General features: G+C 44.8%; 1 protein-coding gene across 11 annotated transcripts in view; it reads right to left on the minus strand.

Moving 5' to 3' along the window:
- Positions 1-26,187, minus strand: part of RBFOX1 (RNA binding fox-1 homolog 1) — an 889,443-nt gene that overhangs the window by 117,088 nt on the left and 746,168 nt on the right. For all 11 annotated transcript variants that reach the window (XM_073647782.1, XM_073647784.1, XM_073647781.1 and 8 more), the window contains one exon: positions 2,017-2,149. In XM_073647782.1, the coding sequence (XP_073503883.1) occupies positions 2,017-2,149 (133 nt within the window). The remainder of the gene's footprint in view (positions 1-2,016; positions 2,150-26,187) is intronic.

Raw genomic sequence — 26,187 nt, forward strand, 5'->3', positions numbered from 1 at the left:
TTTTGTTTGTTGATGAATGCAATTTCTTTTTATTTCAAAATTTAAGTGCAGGTAGACATAAGCTCAGAGCAAGCATAAAGTGAAAATTATAGATGCGACATAACGTTATGACCTCGTCCCGGGTCTTGTTCACAGAGTCGCTGTTAAAGTGCTGAGCTTGTCCATAAAGATTCTGATGGTCCCTGGTGGGGTAAAGTATAGGGGTTTCTCCTTAGCTGTGGTGTCATCGTGTGCGCTCCTGCATCTCTGGTGTGTGAGCCCTGGTTGGCACACCAGAGTCGCAGGAGTGCACACCATGATACCAGAGCCAAGGAGAAAAGCCTATACTTTACCCCACCAGGGACCAACAGCACCTTTATGGACAAGCTCAGCACTTTAACAGCGACTTTGTGAACAAGAGCTGGGATTAAGTCGAAACGTTATGCCACGTCTATATTTTGCACTTTATGCTTGCTCTGAGCTTATGTCTACCCGTACAATGAAATAAAAAGAAATTGCAATTATCACAAGAGTGTGTGGTGAAGTTACCTAATTAGATGTCCTAGTGGCTCATCACCTCCTAACACCTGCACCTCGACTCTATTTCTGTGAGCATGCCAATTCTTCTCTACTGCTTTGTTTGTTTCCCTTTATTTTTTTGCATAAAATCAATTATTTTACTTGTACCTTTTTTTAAGTAAATTTTATAAGAGCTTTTCTGTTTTTTCTTCTCCCCTTTGAGAGACAAGTTTAGCTAATCCAAATGTTTTCCTCTGATTCAACTCTTTAAAAAGTAAAGCAATTTGGTGCAACTTCACTCCAGTCCCCTTTGTTCCATTTTTGAATACGCAAGCATTTTGACATTTGCGGCATTTTTTGAAACATGGAACTTTCGATGCCAAAGAGTCGCAAAAACAGTTCAAGAGAAAAAAAAAGACCATTTTTGACTTTGTGGAAAATTCATGAATCATGTGGATCATTTTAAAGAATTTGACGCCCAAAATGCCAACTTATACAAGAGGACAAAATAAAAAGGGAAGTGACCTAAAAAAATGCAAATGATGAATCAGGCCTATAGATATGAGAATTTACCAGCTTTCTGAAAACTATTGAGAACACTTTATCACATTTTGACAAATTTGGCTAAATGATAAATTCAGCTTTACTACATTATTTCATGAGTATCTTAGGCAAGTATAGGTTTTAGCAATGAATACTTCTTCCTAGAAGATGCAATAACTAAAAACTGGGAGGAAGGGTACTTGCACTGACGATAAAAGATGCATTACCAAGTGTTCTAAACTCCCATATTAATAAATGATCCTTTTACTGCACTTTTACTACTACATAGCTTTATTTTTATGCCATATATATTTACTTTGGACAATAAACTTTATATCCTCAAATTCTTCTGCAATGCTCAAGATATGTCAGATAGTAAGTTGTTCTGGTAGATGTCCAAAATTCTAATGTGTTAAATATATGTTTTATTTCTAATGGATAAATAAAGAAGGACAATCTTGTTAATATTCGTTTGCTCTTGTTTATTGTGTGCATTGAGTATATTGTAGGCGATGGGAGATCTCATATTTTCTCGCTGTGGCACCTGCATTATGGTCTCTCAGAAAAAAAATGGATTTTATTGGAGCATTGAAACCCTATTAATCAGAATCTGGGGGGAGTTGCACAGTCTCAGCTTCATCCAACCTCCTTAATGACCAGATGTTTGCAATCATCAAAGACACATTTTCAATTGTAACAATTTTTTTGTTTCTGCAGCATTTAGGCTCTAGTGGAATTTACATAACAACATGTGACATATCAAATGCTTAAAGCCACCAACCATGACAGTACAAATTACAGTCATTTTTCAATAGCCTATGCTGCGCAAGGTGCACAACTTCAGGCACTTGGCCTAGCACCATGCTGTGTTTGTTTCTGGAGGAAGACAAGAACAGCATGTTTTTTTTTTTCTATCATAGTTTATTTTTTCTAGTGGGAAAGTGTTCTAATGGTATATGAGAATGTAATACTTACCCGCCATAAGCAGGGATTGGAGGAGGGGGTGCTGCAGCACGAAATGTGTTATAGACCGTGCGGCCTCTGCCTCTGAGGTGTGCTCCTCTGTACGCAGCAGCAGCTGTTGCAGCAGGATAAGGGAAGCCAGGTACTGAAATAGAACACAAATGCATTATGGTTATTAAGTTAGAGCAACCTATTCATAATACATAATAAATGTTTTCCATAACATACAGTAATACATGTCCTGTTTGTCATTGATCAAGCAAATTCCTGCAATGTGTACCTCAGAAAAATATTTTTTATTACTGATATCTGCAAAAAGGAAATCATTAGGGGGGGAACCAGTGCATGTTCCTTAAGTCGGAATAGACATTGAATGGCTGTAGTTAAAATAAAGGAAATAGTAAAAAATGGGAATAAAATCACTGGTGAAGTAGAGAATCAGTCCAGGGTGTAGTTCACCACTTTTATCTGATTAAAACAATGAGGTTACAAGGCTACGCGTTTCATCATCGTACCAACACCTTCTTCAGGCCTCTCACCAGTCAGCCTGATTGCTAAACCTTAACCAGAGACTCTGCAATATGGCGCACCCTGTGTTTTTTTTTCTCTTCTTCTCTAGATAACATGAAATGGCTTTCCGCCTAAAGGTGCTTCGGCCGATCATTAGCCGGACTGTAGCCAGACTGCCTTTTCTACTGGCTCTCCCATATACAGGAGCACTCGTTTAGTCGAGCTCTCATATGTTTTCTATGAGAAGGCCATTGCCAGACATTTCTGTCGGGTAGCTCATCCCCAGAAGAACAAAGCTATTGGCAGTCTGAAATCAGACATGTTTGATCGACATCCCCCACCCCCCGATAATCAGATGGCCAACGCCCTCACACACATTAGGTTGTCGGCCAAACTTGCCAATCATTGTCTTGTCTTGAGGTCCTCGACCTTTCTAACCTTGAGGGCCACATTCAGTTCTAAATGATGGTCGCAAACCACATCCAGCACCTATCCTCCCCCACTATAGCATTATCCAGTGCCCCAATTATCAGCATAATGACAGCCAAAGATTCCCCACAGAAACATCTTGCACCACCCTGCCTTTTGCCAGTATACTTATATCAAGGGGTTCCCACTTTGGCCCCAATCATAATTCTAGCATGAAGCACTCCCATCTAACACTTGCATCCAGCTTCAACACCCCTCAATCTAACAGTATCACCCTAAATCCAGCTTACCAAATGTATCCCCCCCACCAGTATATGCACATTCATATCTGCTTTACTGTGAATGGCAACACACAAAAGTAACAATCTGCTAGACCTGGTGCTAGTGCACCAAGTTGGCAGACAGCCGTGAGCCACAGATCAAGGGCCGGCAAGCCACATGTGACTCCCGAGCCAAAGGTTGGAGACCCCTGGTCTAACGTATAGAGAATCTTTAGGTGTTGAGTGCTGGGGGAAGGAAACAAGACACTTTACCTTGAAAAAGGCATTAAATACAGGGCTGGGGGCACTTTGCACTCTGTAATAAAAAGCCTAGCTACAGGTTTGAACAACAGAACTGATCCAACAGATTTTTCTTTATCTACTGGCACAGTGATTCCATAAAGCATAATATGAAACTATAGACTACAGGGCATTTTTAAAACAGACTTTCTGAATTAAAGGAGGTTTCAGAAAACTATTTTTTTATCCCTCATAGGTTTAAAAAAAATAAACAGTTGCATTGGGTCTTTGATGACAGGATGCAATGGTGACATCATGGCTTCAGGAAACATGACTCCTGTTGCCATTCATTGAACTCAAGAGCGTCTGCAGATGAAGATGACACAAGCTCCTGAGCCCAGTGATTGGCTGCAGCAGTCACATGCACTGTAGTTGTGATGTCACCACTGCATCTTTTCAATAAAAGCTTGGGCAGTGACCAAGATGCAAAGCTGAACCTAAGGAGTGTGAGTAACACCAGAATCTACTATTTTAACATGGTGGACTTGATGCGGAGAGAAAAGTTAGTTGCAAACCCTTTATAACTCACTAAACAATGGGGAGTAATATTGATTATGTAGGTACCCCAGAGTGTGCAATAGGCTTTCCAAAAATTCTAAAAAGAGCTGGGCTGGAAGGTTTTTTTATCCAGTTTACTTTTAGCCTCAGGTTCTATTGCACTTTATAAAAATGTTAATGAAACTAAATGCAGCAATTTCCAAATATTGATTCAGTATTGGAAACTCTCTCTTTAAAGGGAATCTCTCAGCAGGTATTTGCTACTCCATCTGAGATCAGCATTCTGATTCCAGTGATATGTAACTTACCAAGCTGTGTGATTCTGTTTCAATAAAATCAGTGTTTTATCAGCAGATTATAATTACGGGACTGGGTGTCTTTATCATCTTGGTCAACTGTTCTGTGTGACTTTGTCCCCAGCAATGATTAGCAGATTTCTGCCTATGCACAGTGTACAGAGAAAGCTGCCAATCAATTGTACAAGTGAACTTATACAGGGCTCAGCATTCAGGGCACTGCTAGATCTACAGTACAGCAGAGAAAACTGTGATTGTATTAAAAAGAAAACACACAGACCAGCTAGTGATGCATCACTGGAATCATGGTCTCAGCCCCAACATTTTCCTGCCCACAGATTACCTAGCAAAACTTGGCTACAGATTTCCTTTAATGGTAAAAATGTTAGAAAATTTTTCTTTGCTGCGTGAATCACAAATTCTTCTCTGTTACTTTGCAAATCCCTCGGCAAACTACAGGTGACAGGGAAACCTCAGAGAATTTCCATTTCATTGATTCGCTTCTTTAATGTAGGAACTTAATGAAAGCCGATAATACAATTTTGGGAGAAAAAAAATATTATTTATGCAATTCTAGTAGGTTTACCTTTGCTAATCATAAGCTTTAGATTATCCTCCAAAGATTCTGCTATAAAAGCGGAGAATATCAAAAGCAGCACAGCCCTGAATTTCGACAGAAAACAAAGGAGGATGTAAAAAAGATTTTTAAGACACAGCAGCTTTCCAAAATGAAATCTATATACCATTTGCAAATTGGAAAGAAAAAGTTTTGCTGCGGCTTATAAATGACTGTGTTCAGGATGTTCTATATTCATTTTTTTTTGCATTATTTATTTATTCTCATCTATATTTCCAGAAAGGCAGAGAAAAGCAAAAGTATTTCACTGTCTGTAATATTTCTTGATAGTGGAGAAGCAGGTTCTGAAGTAAGGGAAATGAGAAAACAAAAAAGAACATTTTATGATCTGCAGAAATCTCGGCTTGTAATGCCTGAGAGAGGCATTACTGAAATCATGCTAACCCATCCATTATCACCTGGCTACAGTACCTTCCAGGCTTTACGAGATTCCTTTCAGGAAAGAGCAAGGTTTACAGTAATTCTGTCAGGATTTAGATGTTGAGATACAACATGAAACAGAATGTCAACAATGAAGAGCAATAGAGCATTCTGTATAAGGGAGCAGAATATGGAAAAGTGCAAGTTTATTACATCCCATGTCATTCAGTAATGCAGCAAAAGTTAATACGTGCCACTGGCATATACAGATGGGAAGGTAATAGAAGAAGTAGTATATCACTCTGTGATGCAGCAGTGGTATTATATTCTCTTTAACACATCAGACTTTTCACATTTTATTGTACAGACCATTACATTCTTTTCTCTATCATGGAATACTAATATACACTGGCTGTAATGATGCCAGCCCAAGAGCCTTGGAAGTCACATTAGACCTATTATTACAGAGGGTTTAAAGACAGTAGAGCACAGGATATACTTAGTTCTTAAGGGGAATCTATAGTGGATTAAGAGTAGCACTTAAAAATAGAATTCAGCATAAACAGATTCTGTACATAAAATCCTATATCCTCAATAGAGGATATGTATCTAAATGAAAGGGGTGGTCGGACGTCAAACTAAATTTTATTCTGTATCTCTATCTATTTAGTGCTGTAGTCTAAGCTATTTTCTATTATACTTGTATTAAAAATTCCCTACCGTTCTATCACTACACTAACTGCTATTCTATTTTTCTCTCTATTTCTTGTGTTGGTGATGCTTCATTTGAGAATCCAAGTGCATTCTGGGATTCCCAAACAAAGTGTCATGAGAGCAGGGGGCAGAGGCTACGGTCACTGTCACAGCCCCTGCCCCCCTCTCTGAAACCAGGGCTGTGAAGTCGGTAAGTCAAACCTCCGACTCCAACTCCTCAATTTCCCTGACTCTCTACTCTAACTCCACAGCCCTGCCTCACTACTGAGCATGTGCATAAAGTGCAGCCCGGCCTCACTACTGAGCGTGTACATAAAGTACAGCCCTGCCTTTCTACTGAGCATGTGCATAAAGTGCAGTACTGATTCATCTCAACTAAAAGCCGAGATCCTTAGATCAGGAACAGAACAGACATTTATTGGACTTTTCCTAACTTTCACAAATTCTTATGAAAACATTTACAGCACATCCTGCATTGTACTACTGTACCCAATTTATTACATGTTTTAGGAGTTGATACATTTTATATCGACTCCAACTCCACCAAAATGAACCCCGGCTCTGACTCCACAGCATTGGTAGGTGTAGCTTCACTTCTGAGCGTGTACATAAAGTGCAGCACACATTCATCTCAACTAAAAGCCTAAATACTTCGATCAGGAACAGAACAGACATTTATAGAACATTTCATTACTTTCCCAAAGTCTTATAAAAACATTTACAGCACATCCTGCATTGAACTACTATACCCAATTTATTATATATTTTAGGAGTTGGAGTAGGTCTATTTTATACCGACTCTGACTCTACCAAAATGGACACTGATTCTGATTCCTCGACTCTGACTCCAACTCCACAGCTCGGCCTGATACAAAGTATATAGCTTAGATTACTGTACTAAATAGATAGGGATTTACAATGAAATTTAGTTTGACTTCGGACTCCCCTTTAATCTAGTGTTTAACATTGTATAGAGGTAGTGCATTAGAAGATTTTGTAATTGACAGCATGGTGGTTAGCACTGCTGCTTTGCAGGGCTGGGGTCTTGGGTTGACATCCCACCAAGGACAATGTCTACAAGGAGTTTGCATGCTCTCCCCGTATTTGCTTTAGTTTCTTCCAGGTTCTCCGGTTTCCTGCTATGCTCCAAAGACATACTGATAGGGAATTTAGATTGTGAGCCTCAATAGGACAGAGATCATAATGTCTGAGAAATATGATGGTGCCATAAAAGTGATTAAAATAAATTGATTAAATTAAATCTGATACCTATTTGACAATAGTACAAAAATAATGATTGGGACAATGATGAGCTCACCCAAATCTGATCATTAATTTATTAAATTAAACCAATCAATCCAATATCAGGATTTGCCAGTAAAACTAGGACATTCGGAGGTGACATTTACTTCTCAACTATTGGGGAGCCTCTAGAGATGAATGAATCAATAGAATGTCAAATTCACCAACTTCAACAACTTGACCCAGGAAATATGACTCATGGCTAGACAATCGATTGTATTTCAAGCCCCCGATTGCTCTGAAATAAAATGTGTATGGGTTATTCAACTGCAATGGCACTATAGCCATACTAATCAAGAAAGCAGCAGCTGCAAGCTATGTGTCCCTCCTGGCCCTGCTTTGATCTCCTTATTTTCACTCCCTATCAATGAAGTCTGTGATATTTTTTTTATTCCTACACTAATCTTCTTCGTTACTGTGCTGTTTCACACACTATCTGTACAGTTTATTCAGGTTTTACATCTTTCTTTCCCTAACTCTATAATTAAGCTATGATGTCTTCTCACTATCCTGGTTCACCAAAAAATGACTGCTGCATTTCCTGCTTCTGCTTTTATATCGACAGAAAATTGCTAAAAACTTGAGACAAACTTGATTAGCATTGAATTAATTTGCTCTAGTAGCCAAACATAGAGACATATTGTAACATACCTGGCGGCGTCCTTGCATGGTGGTCCATCTCCCACTGTGCAAGAGCGCGCACTTGATCTCCTGTCCAGAATGTCTTTCTGGCTTCCCTCCATGCTGTCTGTTTGTGTCTGTTTCTGCTGCTTAAGGGCGGCGCCCGATCACTTCCTGCCTTTTGTACCTGCTGTGGGTCACACCCCTTGTGCGTCCTCAGCCTATTGCTGTCTGTCACTTGGTATATAGCTCAGCAGCTCCCTTCTATCCCTGCCTGTGCATAGTGTTTCTTTCAGTGTGTGCTTGCACTCTGAAGGTGCCAGGTCCCGTTCTGTGTTCTCTTGTCTGCCTATCCTGGAGGCTGTATTTCCAGGCCTGTCTGAACACGCTCCTAGCCTGTTCCTCCTGCCTTCTAGGGGCCGATTACCTAGACCTGTTCCTGTATCTTGTCTGACCTGTCTGAACACGCTCCTAGCCTGTTCCTCTCGCCTTCTAGGGGCTGATTTCCTAGACCCGCTTCTGTATCTTGTCTGTCCTGTCTGAACACGCTCCTAGCCTGTTCCTCTCGCCTTCTAGTGGCCGATTTCCTAGACCCGCTCCTGTGTCTGGTCTGTCCTGTCTGAACACGCTCCTTGCCTGTTCGTTCCGCCTTCTAGTGGCCGATTTCCTAGACCCGCTCCTGTGTCTGGTCTGTCCTGTCTGAACACGCTCCTTGCCTGTTCGTTCCGCCTCTCTGGGGGCCGTATTCCCAGACCCGCTCCTGTATCCCTCTGCAGTGTCGGTCTCCTCCGTACACTCAGTTCCAGTCTGAACTCTCTCCTGTCCTTTACCTGTTTTGCCTCTATGTCCGTTCCCTTCCTTTTTCTGCAGAGTCTGAACTCGTACCTAACTCCTGCTTGTTGTCTCTGCAAGTACTGTGTGAGTATCTGGCTCTGTCTTTCCCTTCCTGTCTGTTCCGTGTGAACAGAGTCCTGTCCTGCCCTGCTTCTGCCCGCTGCTCCGGCAGTCCTGTCCTGCCCTGCTTCTGCCCGCTGCTCCGGCAGTCCTGTCCTGCCCTGCTTCTGCCCGCTGCTCCGGCAGTCCTGTCCTGCCCTGCTTCTGCCCGCTGCTCCGGCAGTCCTGTCCTGCCCTGCCTGTACCCCTCTGCCTGTAATGTTCCTGAGTCCCAGTGTGTACTGGGCCCTATCCCGCCTGTGTTCCTACCTGCTAGTGCCTTCCTGTCTGCACTCTAGCTGTGCTTGCCTGTACCCCCCCTGCCTGCTTACCCGCCTGCCTGCATACCAGTCGTGCCTGCCTATACCCACCAGTCTGTGTGCCAGCCTACCAGTCTGTTCCTGTATTCCCCTGTGTGGGTCAACAGCCGTGTCCGGGGTCTGTCCTGGAGTAGCACCTGGTCCCTCTGCTCGGTTCCTCCTTGGTGCACTGGCGTCGTATGCCGTCGTGCGACCCTGGTCGGATCGGGTGAATACCTAGTCACGCCCCTCCAGGCATTCACTCTCCGGCACGGTCCAGTGGAATCACTACCAATCACACGCACACGCCGCTTAGCCCGGGCGTGTGCATAACAGCATGCTCAGGCCATGGTTCCCGTTGAGCCCCACGGCCTTCGCCCTCTGAGAAGTTTTCCAGCGAATATATGCATTAAAATAAATAAATAATTTTTTTTTCTCTTAGCTGAGTTCCAGGCGAAATTACGCACCGTCCAGATGGATCTATCAGCTCTCGTTCCTGCGGATCCGCCACGTTACTATGGGGATCCAAGACAGTGTCGTGCATTTGTGGAGCAATGCATGCTACACTTTAAGGCCTACCCTCTCTATTTTCCTTCCGATTGGGCTAAAGTGGCCTTTATTATGTCTTACCTGGCGGGTGATGCCTTGGAATGGATCAACCCCCTATTTGAAACACAGGATCCGATCCTCCTGGACCTAATGGCCTTCCTGGTGGCCTTTCTAATGGTCTTCGATGATCCTAACCCGGAGGCTCCTGCTGAAGCTTCACCTCCCAATATCCCGGAGCAGCCCCGATGGGTAATGTGTGTGGGTAGCGCAATAGTCCTCCAGCCCAATGAGACTACTGCCCACCCAGAATCCTCACAGGGTGACTACGCTTTCCGGAATACTTCTCTCAACCTCAAGAGGCAGTCCAGACGTGCTAGACTTAGAGGCAAGCCGTCACGCCAGGGTCTGTCCTCCCTGAGACCTCCTGACCCCAACCTTGAAGTCCCTACTGAAGCTTCATCTCCCTGTATCCCGGAGAAACCCCAATGGGTAATGTGCGTGGGTAGTGCACCAGTTCTCCTGCCCGAAGAGACTTCTGCCCATCCAGACTCCACACAGGAGAACTTCCTGCACCCGGCATCAGATGCTTCTCTCTCTTTAACCGGTGTGCATGTCCAAGGATGCTCCAAAGCTGTGGTTACCTCTGAGTCTGTGCACCTCTACTACCTGGCGGAGGATCCCCTGTTGCCTCCTGAATCCTCCGGGATACCACTCGATGACAAATGGAGAGAGACTTCTCTACACCCGGTACTCAATACTTTGTCCGCTTCGTCCTGTGAGCCTGACAATGGGTACCCCAAAGTGGTAGTTACCTCCGAGTCTCTACACCCCTCCGACCAGGCGGAGGATCTCCAGTTGTTTCCTGAACCCTTCGGGGTGCTACCTGGTAGCGAAAGGACAGAGACTCTCCTATACTCTGTACCTGATACCTCGCTCGCTTCGTCCAGTGAGTCCAACTTAGTGTACTCCGAAGCAGAGGTTACTCCTGAGTCTCTACACCCCTCCGACCAGGCGGAGGACCTCCAGTTGTGTTCAGAATCCTTCGGGGTGCCACCTGGTGGTGAATGGACAGAAACTTTCCTATATCCTGGATCTGATACCTCGCTTGCTTCGTCCAGTGAGTCCGACCTAGTGTACTCTGAAGCAGAGGTTACCCGTGAGTCTCTACACCCCTCTGACCAGGCGGAGGACCGCCAGCTGTCTCCAGAACCCTTCGGGGTGCCACCTGGTGGTGAATGGACAGAGACTTTCCTATACTCGGTACCCGATACCTCGCCTGCTTCCTCCAGTGAGTCCGACCTAGTGTACTCTGAAGCAGAGGTTACCCGTGAGTCTCTACACCCCTCTGACCAGGCGGAGGTCCGCCAGCTGTCTCCAGAACCCTTCGGGGTGCCACCTGGTGGTGAATGGACAGAGACTTTCCTATACTCGGTACCCGATACCTCGCCTGCTTCCTCCAGTGAGTCCGACCTAGTGTACTCTGAAGCAGTTGTTTTCTCTGAGCCTCTGCACTCTTCTGACCCGGCGGAGGACCTCCAGTTGTTTCCTGAATCCTCCGGGATACCACCAGATAACAAAGAGACAGTGACTTTTCCTCATTATGTACCTGATAACCCGTCTATTTCTTCCTGTGAGCTTGACAAGATGTACCTCGAAGCAGAGATTACCCTTAAGTCTCTGTCCCCCTCCAACCCAGTGAACGACTGGTCCTCGAATTCCCTGCAGAAGATTCTGGCAGGCCTGAAGAAGAGGGGGCGTAAGGGGGGAGGTACTGTAACATACCTGGCGGCGTCCTTGCATGGTGGTCCATCTCCCACTGTGCAAGAGCGCGCACTTGATCTCCTGTCCAGAATGTCTTTCTGGCTTCCCTCCATGCTGTCTGTTTGTGTCTGTTTCTGCTGCTTAAGGGCGGCGCCCGATCACTTCCTGCCTTTTGTACCTGCTGTGGGTCACACCCCTTGTGCGTCCTCAGCCTATTGCTGTCTGTCACTTGGTATATAGCTCAGCAGCTCCCTTCTATCCCTGCCTGTGCATAGTGTTTCTTTCAGTGTGTGCTTGCACTCTGAAGGTGCCAGGTCCCGTTCTGTGTTCTCTTGTCTGCCTATCCTGGAGGCTGTATTTCCAGGCCTGTCTGAACACGCTCCTAGCCTGTTCCTCCTGCCTTCTAGGGGCCGATTACCTAGACCTGTTCCTGTATCTTGTCTGACCTGTCTGAACACGCTCCTAGCCTGTTCCTCTCGCCTTCTAGGGGCTGATTTCCTAGACCCGCTTCTGTATCTTGTCTGTCCTGTCTGAACACGCTCCTAGCCTGTTCCTCTCGCCTTCTAGTGGCCGATTTCCTAGACCCGCTCCTGTGTCTGGTCTGTCCTGTCTGAACACGCTCCTTGCCTGTTCGTTCCGCCTTCTAGTGGCCGATTTCCTAGACCCGCTCCTGTGTCTGGTCTGTCCTGTCTGAACACGCTCCTTGCCTGTTCGTTCCGCCTCTCTGGGGGCCGTATTCCCAGACCCGCTCCTGTATCCCTCTGCAGTGTCGGTCTCCTCCGTACACTCAGTTCCAGTCTGAACTCTCTCCTGTCCTTTACCTGTTTTGCCTCTATGTCCGTTCCCTTCCTTTTTCTGCAGAGTCTGAACTCGTACCTAACTCCTGCTTGTTGTCTCTGCAAGTACTGTGTGAGTATCTGGCTCTGTCTTTCCCTTCCTGTCTGTTCCGTGTGAACAGAGTCCTGTCCTGCCCTGCTTCTGCCCGCTGCTCCGGCAGTCCTGTCCTGCCCTGCTTCTGCCCGCTGCTCCGGCAGTCCTGTCCTGCCCTGCTTCTGCCCGCTGCTCCGGCAGTCCTGTCCTGCCCTGGTTCTGCCCGCTGCTCCGGCAGTCCTGTCCTGCCCTGCCTGTACCCCTCTGCCTGTAATGTTCCTGAGTCCCAGTGTGTACTGGGCCCTATCCCGCCTGTGTTCCTACCTGCTAGTGCCTCCCTGTCTGCACTCTAGCTGTGCTTGCCTGTACCCCCCCTGCCTGCTTACCCGCCTGCCTGCATACCAGTCGTGCCTGCCTATACCCACCAGTCTGTGTGCCAGCCTACCAGTCTGTTCCTGTATTCCCCTGTGTGGGTCAACAGCCGTGTCCGGGGTCTATCCTGGAGTAGCACCTGGTCCCTCTGCTCGGTTCCTCCTTGGTGCACTGGCGTCGTATGCCGTCGTGCGACCCTGGTCGGATCGGGTGAATACCTAGTCACGCCCCTCCAGGCATTCACTCTCCGGCACGGTCCAGTGGAATCACTACCAATCACACGCACACGCCGCTTAGCCCGGGCGTGTGCATAACACATATAATATGGACATAATCGTGACAGAGTATTGCAAATTTTTGTTATGATCTTATGTCACTTATCTTGAGATTGGTTATGCCAACAGATAAGAGACGACTCTATAAAGTATCTATAAATCTACTTTGAGAGAAATAATACAATTAGTGTATGCTCACACATAAAACATGGCCGAGTGCAATGCAATGTTTTATTGGATAGCACTCAGCCCAATGTTATTCTGTGGGGCAGTGCAGACCTGGGATTATTTTGTCATACTGATTCAGCATGAGAAAGCAATCGCAGTGTGCTGCCAATGCATCCAATAATTGGATCATGGGCTCCCATATAAGTCAATGGGTGCGTGTAAAACATCGGACACAGAGACAATGAAGAAGATGGAGAAATTTAGCTCTCCATCTTCTCCACACCTGTGCTCCGATTCTCTCATGCAAGAGAATAGGATCACAGTAAGATGACACTCGGCTTAAACTCTGACAGAGCTTGATCTGAGTGATATTAGCATAGTTGTCCTGATTCTCTCTCATGGGAGAATATATGGTAGTGTGAGCGAACCTTTATATTATTTTTTGAACAAAAAATCTACTAAAGAATTTGAAGAAAAACATCAAATAACAAAGTAGATAAATATCTTGAATTCTTTGAATGCATTTACTTATATGATTTTATGTTACACATGATTTATGCATTGTCCAACTCCCATTAAGATTCTGGGCCTATCAGAATATTGGTAGAATGACACTACGCTGATTTCTTTCCTGAAACAACTGAAGCAATGTCAGTCCTGCTGAATAAGGCTAGGGTCACACTAGCGTATAAAAAAACTGTTCGATTTTCATCCAGAAAAGTTGGACTTTTTTTTTTCTCACTTGTCATCCTTGTGCAGTCTGTAGATGTCCGTATATGATCTGTTTTTTAATCAGCAGCTATTAATCATTTACAAGGCCATTTACAGAATTGTAACGATTCTGTAAAACTTGGATGACAAACTGTGGCATTTTTTTTTTTCTTGCACCGATCCAATTTTCTTTACACACAGGTTCTGTCAGTGAAAAAAATCGGTCATCAGCAATGTCCCATTGAATGACATGGGTCGGATTGCTATCCGATTAAATCTATCCATAAGATATTGATTTCATATTAAGAAAGGAATTGTTAGTGTAAATGGCATATTTGGACCAACTCCTTAATTTAGAACATTAGACTGAATGCATAGAAATCTGTAAACATAGCTTAAAGGGAACCTGTCACGTGAAAAAAACGCTGCAGGTTAATGGCATTCTGGACCTGCCTGGTGCCCGCACGTAGATACTCGCTGCCGGGAGGAAATGAACATTATTCCTCCATGCAGTATTCTAGTTTCAGTTACCGCTCTGTGTATAGAGAGAAGTGGCTATAACCGTGCACCCAGCACTGACTGACAGCCGCTCAGCATTAGACCAGGCTGTCAGTCAATGACGCTAGTGCAGTTACAGCCGCCGCTCTCTATACAGAGGACTAACTAAACTCGTGCCGGCACCTCCCCCGTGACTGAAACTCAAACACTGCCAGGAGGAATAAAATTAAATTCTTCCAGACAGTGGGGCTCTCAGTGTGGGCACTGGGCAGGTTAAGGATGCTAACCCTATAACTGCAGGTTACTAGCATTTTTTCACGTGACAGGTCCCCTTTAATTTCTATTTCTTCTACCTTGCCTATCTACCATGTCCTACTGATTATTGTGCCCATAATCATAATTTTAAGTTAATTAGAGGAGCTTTCCCAGAATTTAAAGTTATTCCTTATAGAGGCCCCAGGCTTAAATGGAGAGGGGGTGCACATGCTCAACCTTTGCTCTAGTCTTTGTTCTTTACTTTGCTTTCTCCAGAAGTCTCATAGACACCTGTGCCCAATTCTCCATATCAGATCCCTGTTCTCCAGATTGCTGGGGGTCCCAATTGTTAGACCACCAGGCATAAATAACTTTCAATTCCTGGAAAACCCTTTTACAGAGGTGCCATTTTTGTTTTGCAAAAGATGCTGAAAAACATAATCACTATGTCACTATTGGGTAAAGAATCTTTTTAATCATTGTAACTATTTACTAAATTAATTTTAATTTTAGATTAATACTATTATCTAACTTTTTTTAAGAACAGTATTTTTGGCAATTGTGAAGCATTATCTTTATATCTTGGAAAATTCATAATTCGCATACTGGCTAAAGAAAAATATTTCTTCTTTATCCAGCAATTCGCAACTTTATGTTACATACTGGGAAAGGCAAAAAAAAACAAGCAGAGAATGAAGTATAGGACGACTATGTACATTTTATGTACAAGGTTATATTTATAGAACTATACGGTGAACATGTGACCTTACAGATATAGAAGTCTTTTCGTTTGTGATTCCTCACAAGAGGGATGTAAAGTGATAACATCATCTAGTGGGCTCATGAGAATTCACATTTTGAAAGCCATGCACTTCCCTTGAACAGATCAGTAGGCATTTCCAAGAAAACAGTCACAAATCACAAACCTGAGTAAGGAGGCAAAAGTAGGACAAATGGATCAATGACTGACAAGACACACACAGGTATGTGACAAGTGGAGGCTTTAACATCACTATTTTTCAGATTTTTCCTGGTTTATTTTTTTATCTTAATACATCCATATTTTTCTGTTATTTTCTAATATATACCATTATAAGAGCCACATCTACAGCCATATATTAACACAAAACCCAAGACCAAAACAAAATGAGCAAACACCCTGCAATGAAAAAATAAACAGCAATAGTGCATGAAAATAATGTAGGGTACTTGATTAACATAATTTTGATAAAAATAGCATAAAAGCCATCCCACCACGTCAGGGTGACCCTATTCGGGACAATTCTAACCTCTAGTATTAACAGCTTACCATGTGTCTATGTGAATAAGGGCTGAGAAGGACGGAGGCCACGACTAATGGACACCCACCGGGAGGAGCTTTAAAATGTAATGTCCAGCTCAAAGAACAGGGAGGCCATGCAGTGAAAAAATAAATAGCAATAGTGCATGAAAATAATATACGGTCACCATGACGTGGTGGGATGGCTTATATGTTTTTTTTATCAAAATTATGTTAATCAAGTACCCTATATTATTTTCATGCACTACTGCTATTTATTTTTTCACTGCAGGGTATTTGCCCATTTTGTTTTTGTCTTGGGTTTTGTCTGTTTAGTGGCCAGTGTGAACATGCGCCTACACGCTGCATGCACACCAACTTATATTCCAATTCAGTTCTTTTAGTTTCTAATAATAACACAACAGAGATCCTTTAGCAAATATTCATACATAATAATGAGCCAGGAAGTAGTAAGCTGTTTAGCTTATTCTAGTGGTGTCTTAAGGAAACAAACATATTATCATTTAATTCTGAGACTATGACTATGCTGGCGATCTGAAAAACAAAGCTCTTAGAATATTGGCATACTGGATTTGGAAATCCATTTAATAATCTATATACATCAGCATAGCTTTATTTATTTTCCCTACTCATATTTATACCCTGATTGCAGAAATGTCCGTGCATTATCCAGCCTCTAAGTACACAAAAACATACACAATTACTAAGTAAAATAATTGATGGCTGCAAACTCCTATTAAGGAAAATGCAAAAACCAATAAGGTGAAGATTTAGCAAAAGACTCATAAAAGTATACAATCTAATAAGAGTCAATTATTATTTGTGCAATGGTAGAAATTTGCATGGGAACACATATGCCTAAAGAAGGGTATGCCATCAACTAAAATAATATATCTTGTATACATTATGAAAAATTCACCCATTTTTTTCACTTGGAGATGTTTTAAATTAATGGCATTTCTAAGATGCAAAAAATGATTCACAAAGTAACTACCATAAATCTCATCATTATAGAGTTAATTTCAGCTGAAACAAACAAATATCAAGTAAAACTGAATTCATATCACTGCTCTGGTTTGCAGCGAAGAGAACACCTATGGGGACAATCTATCAGAGATGCTGGACAATAAATTAGAAACAGAATGGTATGATAGGACGCACGCTGGGGTGGGACAAATAGGATCATTTGTATCATACTGACTGACAATATTAGGAGCTAAAGATCAGATTTTGCAGCTGTTCAAACATTGTTATGAAGTTCGAGTCTTTACATATTACAATATATTCATTTTCTGCAAAGCTCTGCAATAACACAGCGGAAAAAAAAAGATTTCAAAAAGTAAATTACTATGTGTTCTAATTTCATTTTATATGCATACTATCACCTTTTTATCCTGCAGAATAATAATGTCTTAAATACAAATACATTGATAACTTGTCTGCATTAAACTTCTTACTAGTTAGGTAACCCAAAATAATTAAAATAAAATTATATCTTTTTTAATTTAAATACCTAAAATGTATGCTCCTTGTATACAAAAACATACTAGTGCACCTCATGGGACATTAGATAAAAAGACAACCATAAATAGCTATGCCTACATACAAGTGCTTCTCACAAAATTAGAGTACTTTATAACAACAGCTTGAAAAATGTTTATCAAATCTGAAATGTTGGCCTACTGAAATGTATGTTCAGTAAATGCACTCAATACTTGGTCGGGGCTCCTTTTGCATCAATTACTGCATCAATGCAGCGTGGCATGGAGGCAATCAGCCTGTGGCACTGCTGAGGTGTTATGGAAGCCCAGATTGCTTTCATAGAAGCCTTCAGCTCGTCTGCATTGTTGGGTCTGGTGTCTCATCCTCCTCTTGACAATACCCCATAGATTCTCTATGGGGTTAAGGTCAGGTGAGTTTGCTGGCCAATCAAGCACAGTGATACTGCTGTTTGTAAACCAGGTATTGGTACTTTTGGCAGTGTGAACATGTGCCAAGTCCTGCTGGAGAATGAAATTTCCATCTCCAAAAAGCTTGTGGGCAGAGGGAAGCATGAAGTGCTCTAAAATTTCCTGCTAGATGGCTGCGCTGACTTTGTTTTTGATAAAACACAGTGGACCTACACCAGCAGATGACATGGCTCTCCAAACCATCACTGATTGTGGAAACTTCACACTAGACCTCAAGCAGCTTGGATTGTGTGCCTCTCCACTCTTCCTTCAGACTCTGGGACCTTGATTTCCAAATGAAAATTGAATCTCTGGGACCTTGTGGAGTGTGTCAATGACTGCCTTCTGGACATCTGTCAAGTCAGCAGTCTCCCCCATAATTGTGGAGCCTACTAAAACAGACTAAAGGACCTTTTTAAACAGATCGGAAGCCTTTCCAGGTGTTTTTTGTTAATTATTCTAATTTACTGAGATAATGACTTTTGTGTTTTCATTCTCTGTATGCCATAATCATCAACATTAACAGAAATAAAGACTTGAAATAGATCACTCTGTTTGTAATGACTCTATATAATATATGAGTTTCACTTTTTTGTATTAAAGAACTGAAATATATTAACTTTTTGATGATATTCTAATTTTGTGAGATGCACCTGTACTTATCCTCAGTATGAAGACTATGATAATGGGCCCCATAACAGTTGTACAGAGAGATAACTGATCATTTCTGATTTGCTGCTTGCTGACTACCAAGGCAGCCAAAACACAATAATCCTCACGTATTGTGCCAAACATTACTTCAATTACAAGTTATTTACTGATTAATTCCAGTACCAAAAACTATGATGGAATTATGCAGAGCTCAGATGCGAGTTGCAAGCGGTAATGCAAATTACCATAAGGAATTAGGCACCAACTGACCGCTTAAAAGTATACTAAAGGGGTAGTCTGCAGTCATTCAGTGTGCACTCTACGCTGTGAAGATTCTCTGATACCGGCGCTAGGAGCGGGTGGTACCCGAGCTGCATACTCCCGGCCTCAATCCAACTCAATTCAAGTGTATTGAGTAGTGTTGAGCCACCCCCGTAGTGTTCGAGTTCGGTTCGGTTCGTCGAACACCCGTGTGTTCGCCGAACTGTTCGTCGAACTGTTCGTCGAACACCTTCGAACACCGTTAAAACCAATGGCAGGCAAACAAAAACACATAGAAACACATAGAAAACACCTTCAAAGGTGTCCAAAAGCTGACAAACTGCTCAGAAGACACAACTAACACATGGAAAAGTGACAAGTACATATAGTCATGCGAAAAGAAAAGAGGTGGAGGAGTAAAAGGAGGGGGAGACACAGATATAGGCATGTCATGCCCTTCTAAAATCCAAAAAGTGAGAAGCCGAGACGGCCAGTCCGCTCCTGCCCGTGCCACCTCCGTGTCGCCGGGTTTGTGCCAGAGCCGCGGTGAACCCTGACGGCCAGCCCCCCTCTCCCAATACTGGTGCCTGTCCGCTGGTGGGTCGAGAGAGCCCCCCTGTGGTGGAGGCAGCTCTAAGCTTTTTAATTTAAATTGTCCCTCTAATTTGAATGAATACACTTTAAATCCATTTACAAGGATCTATTGGAGGGCAAGTCTCATGCCAGCAGCCGCGTAATTCCAGCTCCAGTAGCGTTCACTAAAGCTGCTGCAGTTAAAAAGCTTTTATAAGGATAGAGCTCGGCTGTCCACCGCAAGGCATCCTAGTGCCAGTCCCAGCCCCTATGCCTTGGGGTGCCTCCTGATGCTCTTCACTAAGTATCCCGTGGTCCCGAAGCATTTCCTTTGAAAAAATTAAGTGTCCAAACTACAGGTGGTGTAGCTTGCTTAACAGCCGGGATAATCCGCTGACTAGCAGACACTGCTACTAGGCACAAAGTATTTCCTGGGCTAGATGCAGTTAAAAATTTGTAAGTAGATACTCTCGTTGGATGCTGAGAAAGCATTCCATAGAGTCTCCTGGCACGCCATATATGATTCTCTTAAAAAGCTTGGGGTAGGGGTCTAGGGGACCCTTTTATAGCCAAAATCACGGCCCTGTATCACAATACGTCACCTAGGCTGAAGATAAATGGAACTGTAGCACCGAGGGCTCGGATGCTACAGACGTATTGCACCTCACCCAGAGGTGTGATATCTCACTCTCAGATAAGGATGGAGTGTGGATCAGGACCCGACACCTGCATGCATTACACCACATTGCCGTGGGGCAGGGCGACCAATATGCCCCTGAGATGGGCACGACAGTCCCTGTCCCTGGCTGGAGTGGGGGGAGGGAACACTGAGGAAGGGGAACCCTGCAGTGCAGGAGCAGGGAGGAAGCAGTTCCTGGGTGCATTGAGAAGGGAGTATAAAAGGTGGGCACCATCTTAGTTCAGTGCAGAGAAGTCTGAGCAGAAGTGGCAGGGAGCAGGGGCTCTGCATGAGCTCTGCTCCGGAGGCGGGCCTAGTAACAGAGGCCCAGGCCTGCAAGAGGGAGAAGGAAGGAAGAGGAGCGGAGAAGGCTCCAGGAACGAGGAATGAAGGGATCCCAGGGGTGCGGACGGGCGAGTCGCCACCGCACGCCCGAATCCACCTGCGTGGAGGGGTCAGGCCAAAGGGGGAGACCGGTCCCCGAACTAGTGGAGGCAGGAAACGACCCTCAGCTAGAAACCGGAGGCTCTGACATTTTATGTGGCGCAGCCCCTTGCTCCACCCGCTAGGAAGGCACCACATAGGGTCAGGGAAACTGGCGCCAAGTTTACCAAGAGGAGGCCCGAGGCAGCCGGACAGAAGTGTTGGTAAGAAAGGCCAGACAAAGGACACACAAAGGGGGTCCTGTGAAGCGCTCCAAAGTTATCTGGGAGTTGTCTGAGCCCCTCACCTGGTGAGCACAGTACGACGTGGGCAGCCGTTACCTGCAGACGTGGTCTGGATAATAAGAACTGTGAGTAAAGGCCCTGAACTGCATCACTGACTCCGTGTCGTTACTGCTGCTGCCCTGCACCATCACCCCCATCCTCCGCATACACTGCCCTGAGGCTATACTCCTCCCGTGGGGAGTTATGCTACGCTCTGCTGCACCCACAACACCAGCCTTAGCGGTCTGCCCTGTAGCGGCGGTTCACTCTGACCGCAATCCACGGGTGGCGTAGTCGGACATTTAAACATCAAAACCACATAAATAGTTCCGCCACTGGTTTGACCGCCCTGAGCCACGGAACCGGATCGCCGCCACGAAGACTACAACCACCAGCATCCACCAAAAAGGGTCCGGCTCCGGGTGTCCCAAGGCCCAGGGGGTGCGTCAGAACATTTTCATCACCTTTCACAATCACCAATGGGACAAGGCAGGGATGTCCTCTGTCCCCTCTCTTATACATCCTAGTGATGGAGCACCTGCTCTCATCAATTCGCCATAACCCCAATATTAGGTGGATTGAGGTGGGAGGCACCGAGTACAAGTGCTCTCTATTTGCTGATGATGTCCTAGTATATATCACTCAATCACATATATCCATCCCTGCTGTTATGGCTGAAATAGATCACTTTGTTACATGGTAAAATTTTAAAATCAATGCAGCGAAGTCTGAGGCCCTCGATGTCTCCCTCCCTAAATCCATATAGGATTCCATCCAGTCCAACTTTCCCTTTGCCTGGCCCTCACAGGGTATCAAATACTTAGGAATTCCTATTCATAGAGACCTCTCCCATCTATGTTATCTTAATTTTGGGCCCTTTATTGAACAATTCCATACAGACCACGGTTGGCAAGTTAGAACTGTAAGATTCACTACGTGAACCACTGGTGTTTTGTGGAAAAGCACATGTACACCGCGTTCCAAATTATTATGCAAAAAGTGTTTAGGAGTGATAAGGGAAGAATTTGTTTGTTTGTCAGTTAAACTCATTGATGGTGATGTGTGTCAGGGCTCTTTATATCACTGTAAGCAATTGCAGACACCTGTGCTAATTAGTTTGGCAGGTGTGTCCAATGAAAGGCAAGACTACTTAAGAAGGCTCTCTCACATTATTAAGCAGCCTACATTTTCTGCCAAAATGGGAAAGAAAAAGGATGTGTCGGCTGCTGAGAAGCAACAAATTGTGGAGTGTTTAGGTCAAGGCATGACTACAATCAACATTGTGCGATGATCAGGATGAAGTGTCTTGGCAATCAAGAAGTATGTAGCTGATTCACAGTACACACGTGTGCGTGCTAATAAGGGCAAATTGAGGACTCTTTCCTACAGGCAATTACGTCAGGTTGAAAGACCAGCGGCAAAAAAGCCTTGTCATAGCAGCAGACAAGTTTTTGAAGCTGCTTGTGCCTCCAACGTCCCCCGAACAACAAGATGCAGGGTCCTTCAGAGGTTTGCAGCTGTGCATACGCCATCCTGTCGACCTCCTCTATCCACTTCACACAAGCAGAAACGGCTCCAGTGGGCCAAACATTACATGAAGACTGATTTCAAAACTGTTTTGTTCACGGATGAGTGCCGTGCAGCGCTCGATGGTCCAGATGAATGGAGTGGAGGATGGCTGGTTGATGGACACCCCACGCAAACACGGCTACAGCGCCAACAAGGAGGAGGTGGAGTAATGTTTTGGGCTGGAATCATGGGGAGAGAGATTGTCGGCCCCTTTAGGATCCCTGAAGGCGCTAAAGATGAACTCCATAATGTATGTGGATTTTCTCAAACAGCACTTCCTGCCATGGTTCAAGAAGAAGAACCGTGTATTTCACAGCAAGATCATTTTTCTGCATGATAATGCACCATCTCATGCTGCACATAAAACATCTGCATCTCTGGCTGATATGGGCATAAAAGAGGACAAACTTATGGTGTGACCCCCATGCTCCCCTGACCTCTACCCCATTCAGAACCTTTGGAGCATCATTAAAAGGAGTGTCTATGATGGCGGGAGGCAGTTCACATCTAAGCAACAGCTCTGGGAGGGTATTCTGTCCTCATGCAAAACAATTGAAGCAGAAACCATCCAAAACCTGACAAATTCAATGGACGAGAGAGTTCAGAAGCTCCTTTCGAACAAGGGGTCCTATGTGAAAATGTAACATCACCTAGAATAAAGTTTTGAGTTGAAAACTGTTTGATTTCAGTTTCTAACAACCTGCTAATGCTTATAATTTCAAAAATGACCATTTTTTTGGTCTTTATTAAAATGAAAAGGTTGATCGAAAAGTTTGGGGGATCTAAGAGTGTGGCAACCCAGTAGTCATGATTACTTCGAATTCTGACAATATGAGGGTCATGCTGCAGGTAGTGCAGCAAGAAGGCACTTATGTGTCTTGCGCATCTCGGAGCCCCAAAATTATTTTCCGGGCTAGATGCAGCTAAAAATTATTTTTAATTTTAAATGTGGTGAAGCTTATTATAGATGGCCTAATAGGATCAGTGCTGCACACTGCTACAAAGCCCAAATTATTTTCCAGTCAAGATACAGATAAACATGATTAGTAATTTGAAAGCTTAAAACGGTTGGTAGGGTGATTTTAACCAATCATCAAGCTTTTACTCTCCCCAGGATGACACAGGGGTAGAAAAGTCGTTTCGGATCCATGATTTGTTCATCTTTATGAACGTGAGTCTGTCTACATTATCAGTGGAGAGCCGCGTGCGCTTATCTGTCAGCACACCACCAGCAGCGCTGAACACACGTTCAGACAGAACGCTGGCTGCGGGGCATGACAAGATCTCCAAGGCGTAAGTGGCTAGCTCCGGCCATTTATCCAGATTGGAAGCCCAAAAAGAGCAAGGGTCCAGTGACACAGTCGTGGCTTCAATGTTTACTTGGAGATACTCCTGTACCATCGTCTCTAGGCGTTGACTATGTGTCAGACTTCTTGTCTCCTGTGGCCTTGCAAAGGATGGGCTAAAAAAGTGGTGAAATGATTCCGCAAAATTGATGTTACCAGCAGATACTGTGGTTCTGTTACGGTTTGAGTGCTGAACACTTGACGGTCCCACGGTTGGCAAGTTGGAACTGTGAGATTCACTACGTGCACCACTGGTATTTTGTGGAAAAGCACATGTAAGATTCTGCAACAGTCTCTGCTGATACTCCTGCATGCGTGCATCCCTTTCTATGGCAGGAATAATTTCTGCAAATTTACTTTTGTACCGGGGATCTAACAGTGTGGCAACCCAGTAGTCAGGATTATTTCTAATTCTCACAATTCGAGGGTCATGTTGCAGGTAGTGCAGCAAGAAGGCACTCATGTGTGTTGCGCATCCAGGAGCACCAAGTCCCTGTTGTGTTGGTGGCGAGGTAACAATCATGCTTCCTTCCTCTGTCCTCTCCCCCCAACCTCGCACAACAGAAATGTAATCAAGGTCTCCCTCATCTGATGAGTCTTCCATCAGTTCGTCCTCCACTTCTTCCTGGGCTCCTGCACCTTCCTCACTAGTTTGGCTGCTACCATGCGCCCTGGTTAAACCATCTCCCCCACCCTCACATGCCTGCCGCCTTGGTGCTGCCGACCGTCTGGACCTTGCAGATGTTAGCCCTTCCGCATACAACTCCTCCTCCTCTACTTCCTCCACCTCCTCTTGTGCCACCACCTGACTCCGAATTCTGTTTAACATGTGCTCCAGCATGTAAATCACCGGAATAGTCATGCTGATAATGGCATCGTCAGCACTAAACATCTTCGTCGCCATTTCAAAACTGTGCAGAAGGGTGCATAGGTCCCTGATCTGAGACCACTCCTCCAGCGTGATTTGCCCCACCTCTGAATCTCGTTGGCCCAGGCTATACGTCAGAACGTATTGCACCAGGGCTTGTCGGTGCTGCCACAGTCGCTGCAACATGTGCAGAGTTGAATTCCACCGGGTAGGCACATCGCATTTTAGCCGGTGAAGTGGCAGGCCCAACGACTTCTGTAGAGATGTAAGTCGCTGAGCTGCGGGATGCGAACGGCGGAAGTGAGCACACAGCGACCGTGCCCTCTGCAGAAGGCCATCTAGTCTGGGATAGTGGGCTAAAAATTGCTGGACAACCAGGTTCAACACGTGAGCCATACAAGGCACGTGTGTGACATTGCCCCGGCGAAGGGCCGCACCCAGGTTTGCAGCATTGTCGCACACGGCCTTCCCTGGTTTCAGGTCCAGTGGAGACAACCATTCATGAAATTGGTTCTCCAGAGCTGACCACAACTCCTCAGCTGTGTGACTCACATTTCCCAGACATTTCAATGTAAAAACCGCCTGATGACGTTGAGCCCTACTGCCAGCATAGTAAGGAGGTGTGCAGGATCCCTTCTGCGCAGTTAGAAAGCTTGTGGCATGACCAGACAGGCTATGGGTGCAGGTGGAAGACCGAGAGGAGGTTGAGGAGGCAGAAGCAGTGGAGGAAAAATGACATAAAGAGGATTGACGCACAACTCGTGGGGACGGCAAGACTTGGACAGCAGCCCCTTGTCCTGCTGTCACCATAGTTACCCAGTGCCCAGTCAGCGACATGTAACGCCCCTGTCCATGCCTACTCGTCCAAGTGTCTGTGGTGAAATGCACCCTGTCACACACATAGTTTCTCAAAGAAGCGGTGATGTTGTGTGCGACATGCTGGTGGAGCGCAGGCACACCTTTCTTTGAGAAGTAGTGCCGACTGGGCATCTGGTACTGGGGCACTGCGACGGACATAAGGTCTCGAAAATCCTCTGTGTCCACCAGGCGGAAAGGCAGCATTTCTGTAGCCAAGAGCTTGCAGATGGTGAAATTCAACCTCTTAGCTTTCTCATGGCTAGGAGGAAATGGTCTTTTACTTGTCCACATCTGAGGGACCGAGGGCTGGCTATTGTGCTTAGACGGGGTTGATAAGGGTGTCCCCGGCAAACTGCCGGTCTGTGAGGAAGATGCAGGCGGACATGTTAGGTTGCCTTGATCCAAAGGTGGTGCTATCGATGTCGGACAGCGCTCAAGACCAGCTGGTGTTACCACCTCCAAAGAAAATGATGACCTGCCAATCACGCTGGCTGTTGCGGGTAAAGAGGTGGCAGGTCTGTACCCCAAAACAGGTGTGACTGCTGTCCCCCCAGTCACAGAAGATGAAGAGGCCGCGGATGCACAAGATATGGCAGACGGTGGTTGGCCCGGCCGGCTAGACCGCATTGTAGCACACTGAGCTTCCCACTGCAACTTATGCTTCATGTCCATGTGCCGGTTCATGCATGAAGTACTCAAACTATGTATTTTTTGGCCTCTACTTAGCTTTTGCTGACAAATGTTACAGATAACACGAGTTGGGTCATCTTTATCGATCTGAAAAAATGCCCAGGCTATGCAAGG

The sequence above is a fragment of the Phyllobates terribilis genome, unplaced genomic scaffold (genome assembly GCF_046119375.1).
Source record: "Phyllobates terribilis strain yellow unplaced genomic scaffold, ASM4611937v1 Scaffold_9__5_contigs__length_417890890, whole genome shotgun sequence".
NCBI lineage: Eukaryota > Metazoa > Chordata > Amphibia > Anura > Dendrobatidae > Phyllobates > Phyllobates terribilis.